This window comes from Mustela lutreola, chromosome 1 (genome assembly GCF_030435805.1).
Source record: "Mustela lutreola isolate mMusLut2 chromosome 1, mMusLut2.pri, whole genome shotgun sequence".
Classification (NCBI taxonomy): Eukaryota; Metazoa; Chordata; class Mammalia; order Carnivora; family Mustelidae; genus Mustela; species Mustela lutreola.
The window spans coordinates 231,701,375-231,713,808 of NC_081290.1; the positions used below are offsets into that span (position 1 = coordinate 231,701,375).

General features: G+C 39.4%; 1 protein-coding gene across 4 annotated transcripts in view; it reads left to right on the forward strand.

The window, feature by feature from the left end:
• FAM168A (family with sequence similarity 168 member A) overlaps positions 1–12,434 on the forward strand; it is a 242,040-nt gene that overhangs the window by 168,390 nt on the left and 61,216 nt on the right. For all 4 annotated transcript variants that reach the window (XM_059133226.1, XM_059133216.1, XM_059133209.1 and 1 more), the window contains one exon: positions 5,506–5,593. In XM_059133226.1, the coding sequence (XP_058989209.1) occupies positions 5,524–5,593 (70 nt within the window). In that variant the 5' untranslated portion in view covers positions 5,506–5,523. The remainder of the gene's footprint in view (positions 1–5,505; positions 5,594–12,434) is intronic.

Below are 12,434 nucleotides of genomic sequence, written 5' to 3' on the forward strand. Positions count from 1 at the left end.
ACTCTGAGACAGGCAATACAGGATGGAAGAATGGGTCTGGGAAAATATGGCGAGTTTAGTTTTGAGTATAGTGGATTTGGAGAAATGTTCAGGAACTAGAGTGTGTGGGTATGGATGTGTGGTCGAGTGTTATAATAATTATTGTGAGAAAGATGTGGATTTGGAAGTTACTAGGTTTTATGTATCATGAACTAATCTAGGCAACTGCTAATTGATCTTTTATCTCTATTGGTTTGCCTGTTCTGAAAATTTCATATAAGTGGAATTACATAATATGCAGTCTTTTGTGACTGACTTTTTTCACTTAATATGTTTTCAAGGTTCATTCATATTGTATATCATATATCACACCTTTCTTTTTATTGCCAAATATTTTGTTGTATCAGTGTACCATACTCTGTTTATCCAGTCACCAGTTGAACATTTGTTTCCCTCTTTTGACTATTATGAATAATGCTGCTATAAACATTCATGTGGACATAACATTTTCATTTCTCTCTAGTATATGCCTAGGAGTGGAATTGTTGGATGTTATGGTAACTCTATGTTTAACAATTTGAGGAACTGTCAGATTTTTTCTAAAGGGGTGTATCATTTTACATTTCCACCAGCATTATATGAGGGTTCATTCTCCACATTCTTGCCAACACTACTTGTTATCTTTTTGATTGTAGCCATCTAGTGTATGTGAAGTATCTGATTTGGTTTTTTTTTTTTTTTAAGATTTTATTTATTTATTTGACAGACAGACATCACAAGTAGGCAGAGAGGCAGGCAGAGAGAGAGAGAGAGAGAGAGGGAAGCAGGCTTCCTGCGGAGCAGAGAGCCCGATGCGGGGCTCGATCCCTGAGATCATGACCCGAGCCGAAGGCAGCAGCCCAAACCACTGAGCCACCCAGGCGCCCCTCTGATTTGGTTTTGATTTGCATCTTTTCATATGCTTATTGGCCACTTATATAACTTTTGTTTTTTTTTTTAAAGATCTTATTTATTTATTTGACAGAGAGAGAGAACACAAGTAGGCAAGAGGCAGGCAGAGAGAGGGGGAAGCAAGGCTCTGTGCTGAGCAGAGAGCCCCATGTGGGGCTCCATCCCAGGACTCCAGGATCAAGACCGGAGCCGAAGGCAGAGGCTTAACCCACTGAGCCATTCAGGCTCCCCTATATCCCCTATATAACTTTTTTGAAGAAATGTGTGTTCAGATCCTTTGCCCATTTTTAAATTGGATTAGTGGCCTTTTTATTATTGAGTTAAGAATTCTTTATTTTGGGGCACCTGGCCCAGGGTCCTGGGATCAAGCCCCACATTGGGCTCTCTGCTCTGCAGGGAGCCTGCTTCCTCCTCTCTCTCTCTCTGCCTGCCTCTCTGCCTACTTGTGATCTCTCTCTGTCAAATAAAATCTTTAAAAAAAAAAAAAAAAGAATTCCTTATGTATTTTATTTTATTTATTTATTTATTTATTAAAAGATTTTATTTATTTATTTGACAGAGAGAAATCACAAGTAGATGGAGAGGCAGGCAGAGAGAGAGAGAGAGGGAAGCAGGCTCCCTGCTGAGCAGAGAGCCCGATGCGGGACTCGATCCCAGGACCCTGAGATCATGACCTGAGCCGAAGGCAGCGGCTTAACCCACTGAGCCACCCAGGCGCCCTCCTTATGTATTTTAAATACGAATCCCCTATCCTATACATTTGACCCTTGAACAGCGCAGGTTTGAACTGTGTGTGTCGTGTCCACTTACACACAAATTTTTTACAGTACAGTGCTGTAAATGTATTTTCTTTGCCTGATTTTATTAATAACATTTTCTTTTTCTAGCTTGCTTTGTCATAAGAATACAATATGTAATAAATATATAAAATATGTGTTAATTGAATGTTACAGTGAGGTACAGTCAACAGAAGGTTATTGGTAGTTAGGTTTTTGGGGAGTCAAAAGTTGTATGAAATTTTGGACTGCAGAGGAGTTGGGACAGAACCCCTGCATTGTTACAGGGCCAGCTGTTAATGATTTGCAAATTTTTCTCATTCTGTGGCCTTTCACTTTCTTAATGGTGTCCTTAAAAGCAGAGTTTTTAGTTTTGATGAATCCAGTGTATCTATTTTTTTTTCCTTTGGTTGTTTGTGCTATTGGTATCATGTTTAAGAAGCCATTGCCAAATCCAAGGTTACTCTTGGGTCCCCCAAAAATTGGGTACCCCAATAATGGGTCCGTGATTAAAGGAGTGAGACTGATACAAATCGAAGGTCAAGCAAAGCTTTATTTCACGCCAAGCATCAGGAATCAGACCGACTATCAAACAGACCAGTGGGGGCCGTCCCTATAGAGAGGATGACCCCTCCCTGCTTTCCAGACTAACTTTTATAGAGCAAAGGCCATGTGGTTGGGCCTGGCCACACACATTGGCCTGGTCAGTGAGATTGTAACACACACAGGAAACTCCACAGTGATGCTAGGTGACCAACTGAATTACAGTTTACCCTAGTAGACATTTGATTTCACCTATCACACCTTGGTTAGGATTGGCACCAAAAGGCTCCCAAAGGGCGGGGGGCCCATACTCCTTGGTAGCTAGGAGACAATATGCGCCCCCACTGATTGAATACCTCTACCTGGCCTGACCCACCCTTGTACTTGGACTTTGTTACCTGGGACTGGGTTCCCAGACTTGCTTTTATTTTTTTTTTAATTAATTTATTTATTTTTAAAGATTTTATTTATTTATTTGAGAGAGAGACAGTGAGAGAGAGCATGAGCGAGGAGAAGGTCAGAGGGAGAAGCAGACTCCCCATGGAGCTGAGAGCCCGATGTGGGACTCGATCCCAGGACTCCGGGATCATGACCTGAGCCGAAGGCAGTCGTCCAACCAACTGAGCCACCCAGGCGTCCCCAGACTTGCTTTTAAATAAGTTCCCCTTGGGGGGGGGGTAAATTTAAGTTTTACAACAAAATGGCAGTTCAACCAGGGTGGGGCTGCTCTGGCTGAATAGGCCCTTACAGTTACAAAGGTTTATGCCTGTATTCTCTTCTTTCCTGTATGAGTTTTATATTTTCAGCTCTTTCATTTAGGTCTTTGATACATTTGGGATACTAGTCTTGACCCTGCCTTTACTTGCTTTGTGACCTTGGACTCTTCATTTGCCTTTTCTCAGCCTCATTTTTTTCATCTGTAACGTGAAAGTTGATATATGTGTGTATTTATAGAACAACAGAAAACAGGCTGGGAATCAGTGGGAGGGTATTGACTACAAAGATGAGAGAATTTTTGGCGGTGGTGAAAATGCTTTATATCTTACTCATAGGGGAGTTCTTATATGACTATACATTTTTCAGAGCTCACAGAATTGTATATCTGAAAGGGATAAGTTTCACTATATGTAAATTATACATCAATAAATCTGTTTTTAAAAAAGAAAAAAAATCTTACAACAACTCTACTGTAATATTCTTTTCCATTTTGAAGCTAGAGGAAACTGAAGCTCAGAAAGGTCAGTGGACTTGCCTGTGGTCCCACATTTGATCCAGGATTTGAACCTAAATCTGCCTGATCGTAGAGTTTGTGATCTTCTTACTCATTTTTAGTCTGTCCCTGAAACTGTTAACAGTGTGTGGATTCTCTTCTGAAAGGTTGACCTTCCCTTGAAGCCAGGAACCCTTTCTTCCTGTGAGCAGCTTCCCAGACGGGGCTGTCACATTGTTAATCTAAGTTTTGAACCCCTGGCAGATCTCACTTCTGTCAGTCATGAGTTGGGCTTGGAATCGATGCTGTTGTGGAGTGCTGCCCAGGCATGATCTCCTTTTGAGGCTTTGGCCCTCATTTTGGAGCAGCAGGAGACCCATTCCAAAGCTGATGCATTTCTTTGGTTATAAAAAGCAATTTCATACCTTGCCCAATCAGCAGCACAAGGTACTTTCTCAGTAGGAGAGTGACCAGATGTTTATAGAGCTAGTTGTACTGCTTAGCACTTCAATAGCCTTGCTTACCCCAGCTTATTTAGCAGAGAACTAGCTGGGCAGAAGAAAGATCCCAGCCACCAAAAGCATACAAGTAGTCTTCTGTGTTGTTGTTGTCACATTACCACGGTCATCATTTACTCCTGCATGCCACCCAACAGTGTGCAATGTATTTTTGACATTCTGACATCTCTTAATTCTCCCAGTACCTTTCGGAGAGTGCTTATATTTAGAGAGAGTGTGTTACTTGGCTGTATTCTTGGATGACTGTGGCTGCCAGGGTATTTTCTCCTTAAGATGTGCTGAAATATATTATCTCCTGTAACTTTCATCCTCCACTTTTTCTGGTTTCAGTTTGTCAACTGGTGGTAGTTTAGTTGATTGCCTTGGGGTGATTTGTGGGGGCTGCCCATTGGGTACATTTCAGGAAGTTCTAGCCTTTGAAATTGGCGACATTTCCCTTTTTGCCTGTTTGACTGCCCTACCTTCATCTCCTTGGGAATCTATTTTTACTCTACCTTTCCTTCCAGAACCCTGGTGAGACTTAATTAATTGCAGAGCAATTGTCATCAAGCCAGCTGTTCACTGCCTATCTTGACATTTGACTTGTTTCCTATCCTGAGGTGCTACAAGAGAAGTTAATGACCTAAAAAATTGCCCATCCATCATGTGAGCCTAGTTAGGAGGGAATTGTTTGATTTTTATGAAGTGTAAATAATGTATTTGTAGAGACAAGTTTTTTAAATGTGTTGTCCTATATATCAGAAATGGTTCCCTAAACAAGATGGGACAAATTGGCTGGCTAATAGAGTTTAATGACAGATTTTTCCATTAATCAGAATGGAGAATGTGCTTCATTAATGTAATTAACAGAGCACTTGTGCAGGTGATACTTATTGCACACAAATATCCAAGTTTATTTCTTTCCATTGGATAAATTTTGAAAGAGATCTTGGCTGTGTTTCCTTGTTTGCATTAAAAAGATCATTGGCGATAAACTTCTGTTTTTTCCAAATCTGCTGGTAACTGGTATCTTGTCCGCTGCAGGTGCAAAGGATTGGTAAGACACTTGCTTCTCTTCCTAATAGTGTGTGTGCTCATTGTTTGGCTCTTGGGTTCCCCTGGTGAGCAGTAGAAGTTCTTCTTTTCCTAGCTCCTGGACTAGCATCCTTAGAATTAGGAAGTACCTCAGAGAGTCTAATTGGTTTTACAACAGGACATTGGACTTCGGTGAGGCGAAGTGACTTGGCCAATGCCACACAGTATACTAGTAGCAAAGTCATCTGTGGGATAGTGGGTCTGATTCTGAACTGAAAGGCAAAAGGCCTGTGTTGGCATTAGGCAAGTTGTAGCTCCTCTCCGTATGTTCATCTGTATAGTGAGCAAAGTGTATAGCATAGGGCCAAGTACAAATAAACGGCTTTTTGTTTAGTCTTCTTTCTGCTGTACCATGTGTTCTCTGTGAGTATAAACTGAAGATTATAGAGGGGAAGCTGATGTCCGGGAAAATAAGCAGTCAGTAATCATTGCTATTTTCTTTGTTTCTCTGAAGGTTTCTCAGTCTTCCGCAATGAACCCAGTGTATAGCCCCGTGCAGCCTGGGGCTCCTTACGGCAACCCTAAGAACATGGCCTACACAGGTGAGTGGTGTGAGAATTATTCTCGTTTGGAAAAATGGTGGTTAAGGACATTACAGGTAACTTGCTGAATGACTTTTGGTGTATTTTACCAGAGCCTGTAAAAGCTCTAATAAAGCTTGGCAACTTATAGAAGATAGAAGAGATATGTCTGGGGTCCAGTTGTTACAACTAAGCATCATTGAACTGTCAACTAGGGGAAAGGAAGGGAGGTAACATTTATGTATTGAGTACCTACAATAGGCCTGGCCCTGTGATTACTTTCACGTATGTTTAATTTTAATCTTAAAGCAGTCCTTCATGGTACAGCTTCTTATCACCACTTCACAGTTGAGAAAGCCATAGTCATAGTAAGAGACCATGAAACAAAACCAAAAATAGATATTTGAACCCAGGTCTGCTGATTCTGAAGACTGATCCTTTTCCTAAACTGTATACCAAGCTCTTTCCTACTTTTCTTTGTGTGTGTTGTCCCTCTGTCTGAAGTGCCGTTTTCCCCTTCAGCTTCACCTTATTCTTTAAGAACTCAGCTCTGAACTTAGACAGCATCCTTTCAGGAAGGATTCTCTCCCTTACTTGGTCCTGGGAAAAATTTTTTAACCTTCCAGAGCCTTGGTGCTCCCATTATAAAATGAAGCCAGTAGTATTATCTTCCCTCCCTTCCTCCCTTCCTTCCTCCTTCCATCGCTCTATCCTTCCATTCTTCCTTCCTCCCTCCTTCCCTCTCTTTCTTTCATTCTTTCTCATTCTAAGTTTTTTTTTTTAATTGAGGTCTAGTTGACATATAATATTACTTTAGTTTCAGGTGTAAAACATACTGATTCAACAAGTCTGTATGTTGTGCGACATACAGTGTACCTACCATCTGTTACCATATAACACTATTATAATATCACTGACTATCCCTCTGCTGTCCCTTTTATTCATTTTATATCTGGAAGCCTGTGTCTCCCACTCCTCCTGTCCTATTTTGCATCCCCCACCAGACTCCCCTCTGGCAATCATCAGTTGGTCTCTGTATGTACAGGTCTGTTTCTGCTTTTTGTTTATTCATTTCTTTTATTTTTTTTAGATTCCATATAAAGTGAAAGCATGCGCTATTTATCCTTCTCTGTCTGACTTATTTCACTTACTGTAATATTCTCTGTGTCCATCCGTGTTGTAGCAAATGATAAGATCTTATTCTTTTTTTTTTTAAGATTTTATATTTTTATTTATTTGACACAGAGATATCACAAGTAGGCAGAGAGATGGGGAGGCAGGCTCCCTGCTGAGCAGAGAGCCCGATGTGGGGCTTGATCCCAGGACCCTGAGATCATGACCTGAGCCAAAGGCAGAGGCTTAACCCACTGAGCCACCCAAGCACCCCACTTTTTTTTTTTAAGTGTTTATTTACTTATGTGACAGAGAGACACACAGCAAGAGAGGGAACACAAAGAGGAGGGGGAGTGGGAAAGGGAGAAGCAGGCTTCCCGCCGAGCAGGGAGCCCGATGCAGGGCTCGATCCCAATCATGACCTGAGCCGAAGGCAGCTGCTTAATGACTGAGCCACCCAGGCACCCCAGTCTTACTCCTTTTAATGACAAGAAATATTCCATTTATACACTCACACACACCCCTCTTTTTTATCCATTCATCTGCCAGTGGACATTTGGGTTTCTTCTATAATTTGGCCTATTGCAAAAAATGCTGCAGCAAACATAGGGGTGCATATATCTTGTCAAATTGGTGTTTTCATTTTCTTTGGGTAAACACACAGTAGTGGAATTACTGGATCATATGGTATTTTTATTTTTAATTTTTTAAGTAATCTCCATACTGTTTTCCACAGTGTCTACCAATTTACATTCTCATTAACAGTGCACAAGGGATCCTTTTTCTCTACATCCTTACCCACACTTGTTGTTTCTTGTTTTTCTTACTTTAGCAGGAAGTGATAATTCATTATGGTTTTGATTTGTATTTCCCTGATGTTGAGTGATGTTGAGCATCTTTTCATGTGTGTGTTTGCTGTTTTTATGTCTTTGGAAAAAATGTCTATTCAGATCTTCTGCCTATTTTTAATTGGATTATTTGATTTTTTGGGTGTTGTTTAAGTTCTGTATATATTTTAGACAGATCCCCTGCCCATTTTTAATTGAATTATTTGGATTTTTGGTGTTGTCTAAGTTCTTTATATATTTTGGAGATATATATGTATATATATCATATATATATATATATATATATTTTGGATATATATATTATTGGATGTATCATTTGCAGATATCTTCTCCCATTTGGTAGATTGCCTTTCCTTTTGTTTTTTTTTTTTTTTTTTTTTCTTTTCTTTTTTCTTTTTTTTTTTTTTTTTCTTTTCTTTGCCTTTCCTTTTGTTGATGGTTTCCTTCACTGTGCAAAAACTTTTTATTTTGATGTAGTCCCAATGGTTTATTTTTGCTTTTGTTTCCTTTGCCTTAGGAGGCGTATCTTAGGAGAGACCCTGCAATGGCTATTGTCAAAGAGATTACTCTCTGTGTTTTCTTTTCAGAGTTTTATGATTTCAGTCTCACACTTAGGACTTTAATTCATTTGAGTTTATTTTTGTGTATGGTGGAAGAAGGTGGTTCAGGTTTATTCTTTTGTAAAAAGCTGTCCAGTTTACCCAGTACCATTTACTAAAGAGACTATCTTTTCCCCATTATATATTCTTGCCTCCTTTGTCATAGTTTAATTAACCATATAAATACATAAATGTGGATGTATTTCTGGACTCTTCTGTTCCATCGATCTATGTCCATCCTTTTGTGTCAGAGTCATACTGTTTTGATTTGGGGGTGCTATCAGGATTAAATGAGATAGTGTAGGCACTGAGCATGTAATATCTGGCACAAAGTAAATGCTTTAAAGTATTATTTACAAATAAATAAATATGGGTAAAATATGGTAATCGAAGTAAATGAGAAAACGTATTTAGATTGTCTAGCATGGTTCTTAGCATATCATGCACCTTCAAGAATACAGTATTCCTTGGGGCGCCTGGGTGGCTCAGTCCTTAAGCATCTGCCTTAAGCATCATGATCCCAGGGTCCTGGGATCAAGCCCTGCATTGGGCTACCTGCTCAGTGGGAGGCCTGCTTCTCCCTCTCCCACTTACCCTGTTTGTGTTCCCGCTCTTACTGTCCTGTCAAATAAATAAATAAAATCTTTAAAAAAAAAAAAAAAAAAAAAAAAAGAATACAGTATTCCAAGGTGAAGGCAACAGTATGAATAAACACATGGGGAAGTAGGAAGGTATGGTCAGGATACTGTCAATACTTGAGGTTAGCTGGAGTAAAGAGTAGAAAAGGGGAAAAGTTAGGGGGAGCGCGTGGCTGGCTCAGTCAGAAGAGCATGCAACTCTTGATCTCTGTGAGCTCCATTCTGGGTGTGGATATTACTTAAAAAAAATCTTGGATATTATTACCGGACTCTTGGTTTTGGCTCAGATCATGATCTTGGAGTTGTGAGATGGAACCCCACATTGGCCTCTGCACTAGGCACAAAGCTTGCTTGGATTCTCACTCCCTCTGCACATCTCCTCCTCCCAGGCTTGCTCATGCATGTGCTGGCTTTCTCTCTCAAATAAATCTTTAAATAAATAAATAAAATCTTTATTAAGAAAGAAAGAAAAGGAGAAAAGTGGGAAATGATGCTCAAACAGTAGATGAATAATAATTGTGATGGCAGGAATGGAGGTGGGGAGGTAGAGAGTTTTGGCCCAGAAGAGAGCCATTAGCAGTGAATGGAATGTATTGATTCCTTCTTATAACTTTGTACTTTACTGTGGATTCTGTATATAACTTCCTAGACTGAAACTGGAGGGATCTCTAAGAACTCTTTCTCTGATTGTTCCATACTTTGTTATATAAGAACACTGAAGTGGTGCTTCAGAAATTCCTCAAGAATGTGATTTGATTTTTAAAAAATATTTAGCACTATTTTTATAAAGAACTATTTTTATAAAGGTTAAGAAAATACTTAGAACTATTTTTATACACATAAAGTGAGTAATGTATTAACTTAAGCTTCTAAGAATGCATGTTAATTTAAGTAAAACACCAGTAGTTGCAGCTTCTTATATTTGTGAATCAGCATTTTCTCAATGCGAGGCAACCTAAGTAACATTCAGAAATATGTTGGAGGTTGAGCCTGGTAGAACTATAGCTGTTATCACTAACTTTCAATTTCATATGTTTGTGTTTATCGCAACAGCCTTATTATCCTATGTAACCATAATAGTAAATATTTTGAAATTTCTGTTTGAAAATATTTACTATAAGCTCAAATTGTTGTATGTTTATTCTAATAAAATTAATTCCAATAAATAGGACCCATTGAACAGTAGTTGCTCTTTTTCTTCCCTGTTTAGTGTCTCAGCAACCTAAGTCCCTTTGGCAGAGAGGACTGAGCTACTCTGGCAGACGGAGCCCAGGGGAATCCTGTGGGTTTCCTGTGATCTTGGCTGCCTTCATTCTCACTTAATTGCTAAAATTGAGAAAGAAGAGAACAGTTGCATTTATCTATTGATTTGCTCAAAAAAGATTAGGCACTGTGATATATTGGAAAGGAAATGGACCTTGTTTCTACTTGGCACATGGTAGAACTTGGTAAGTGTATTTTGATTGAATGAATAACAACCAGATTCAAATCCCAGCTCCATTAGATAATAGCTAGGTGACTTTGGGCAAGCTGCTTAACCTCTCTATATTTAAATGTCTGTTATAAATTGGGATAATATTACTTATTCCATAGGATAGTTGTGCGAATTAAATGAGATAATTAGTATTCTTCCCAAGGGAAAGAGGGAAGATTTGTTTCTACTAAGTCTGAAACTATATTTTAATTTCTCTGCTACAGATTCTAGGACCACATAGGAAAATTAACTCCACACAAGTAGAATAAATTGACTTCACACAAGCCAGAGCTCCAAATTCTTACGGAAACTTTCTTTTTTAATCTAAGCTTCCTGTTGTCTCTCTATACTTTTGAGTCCTTTTTTTTTTTTTGAACGACAATGTAACTCTTCTAAGGTCCAAGCTTTATGGAGGGGAATTTGAGTTCCAACTCATGGCCTCAAGCCTCATCTCCCACTCCCAGTGGCTATAAAAATCAAGCCCTTTAATTGCCCAGAGCAAAAACCTTCCCACAGCAGTTCAACATTGGCTGTGAGAGTTCCTGATTTTTAATTTTCTCTTCAATTTTTCACCCCTGGGATTGCTTTTTCTTTCTTAAAAAAAATCTCAACTCTGTGGGGTACCTGGTTGGCTCAGTCAGTTAAGCATTTGCCTTTGGCTCAGTTTAGGATCCCATACTTCTCCCTCTCCCTGTTTCTCCCCCTGTTTGTGCTCTTTCTCTCTGTCAAATAAATAAATAGAATCTTCTTTAAAAAATCTCAACTCTGCCTATGTTTGTTATATAACATGAAATGTTTTATGCTTTATCCAGCTTTTCCAGGTGTTATGTAGTACGCAAATTTTCAGGTTATCTTCTCCTCCATAGTGCTGGAAATAGAAGACCCAAGTAAGATAATTTGTAAACAGATGCCAAATATCATGCATTAAAGCAAATTTTTGTTAATTGTTAGTAATAGTAATGGTTATGTTAAAGAGTATTATTTGGCAAACACATGCTAAGTACTTTTTATGTATGAATTACGATCTTAATATAAACCTCATAGTACTCGTCTTTTATGTTAAAGAAATTCGTAGTTCAGTTCAGGTTGTAAGACTTGCCCAGTGTATATTGCTCCCAAAAGATGAGGGAAAAAGGTCTTTTTTTTTTTTTTTTAAGTGTACATGCTTCCTTATAGTAAACTGATCTTAAAATATGTACTCTTTTCACTCTTTCCAGTGATAAGCTAGTTGAGATGGTTGTTTTATTGTCTCAGAGGTTTTTGGATTAGGGATCCTCATCTTTGAGGGGCTAGAAGGCTGCTCCTGGCCAGCAGTTTCCGGTAGGCTAGTGCAGTGCAGTAGAAGGAAGTTCAAGTGCATTGTGGTATCATCTGCTTCAGAGGTAATGGGGTAGTGGCCACAGGGAACAGAGATGTTGGGAAAACTCCTGATTTGAAATTCTTTGTGAAATTTGAGAGGGAAATAAAATAAATCTCACAGTTAATGATTCCAACACCAGTTCTAATGTATGGGGCTTTTCCTCACACCACGCAGTTCTCCGATACCAGCTGGGTCTCCTATAATTCAACTCAATTCTGAGATATCTCCCTGGCAATAGCATGTGATTCCACAGGTTGAAGGCTCATTCCCACAACTGCCCTCACTTCTGATGCTAATTGCAAGTCCATGGTATTGCCGTGCTTCTGACTGATAGCCTGTAAATCAGAGGTTCCCACAACCACTGCCTTGGGTTCAAATACTCTTCTAGAATGGCTCATAGGACACAGGAAACCAGTTTACTCACTAGATTACTGGCTTACTATAAAAGGATGTTATTCAGGAATGGGTAGATGGAAGACAAGCATAGGGCAAGGAATGTAGAAACAGGCTTGAAGCTTCCTTGCCTGCTCCAAAGGGTGCCATTCTCCTAACACCTCCATGTGTTTACCAACCTGGAAGCTCTCCAAACCTTGTCCTTTTTGGAGACTTCATTATGTAGGCACAATTGATCACACGACTCGCCATTGGCAATTGATAGGTCAGTTGCCTCTCCCCATAGGTCAGGGATTGGATAGGACTGAAAGTTCCAACTTTCCAATCATGTTGTTGGTTCCCTGGCAACCAGCCCCCATTGCTTTCCAGAAGTCATCTCATTAACATAAAGTCAGGTGTGGTTGAAAGGAGTTTGTTATGAATATCAGGGTATCTTT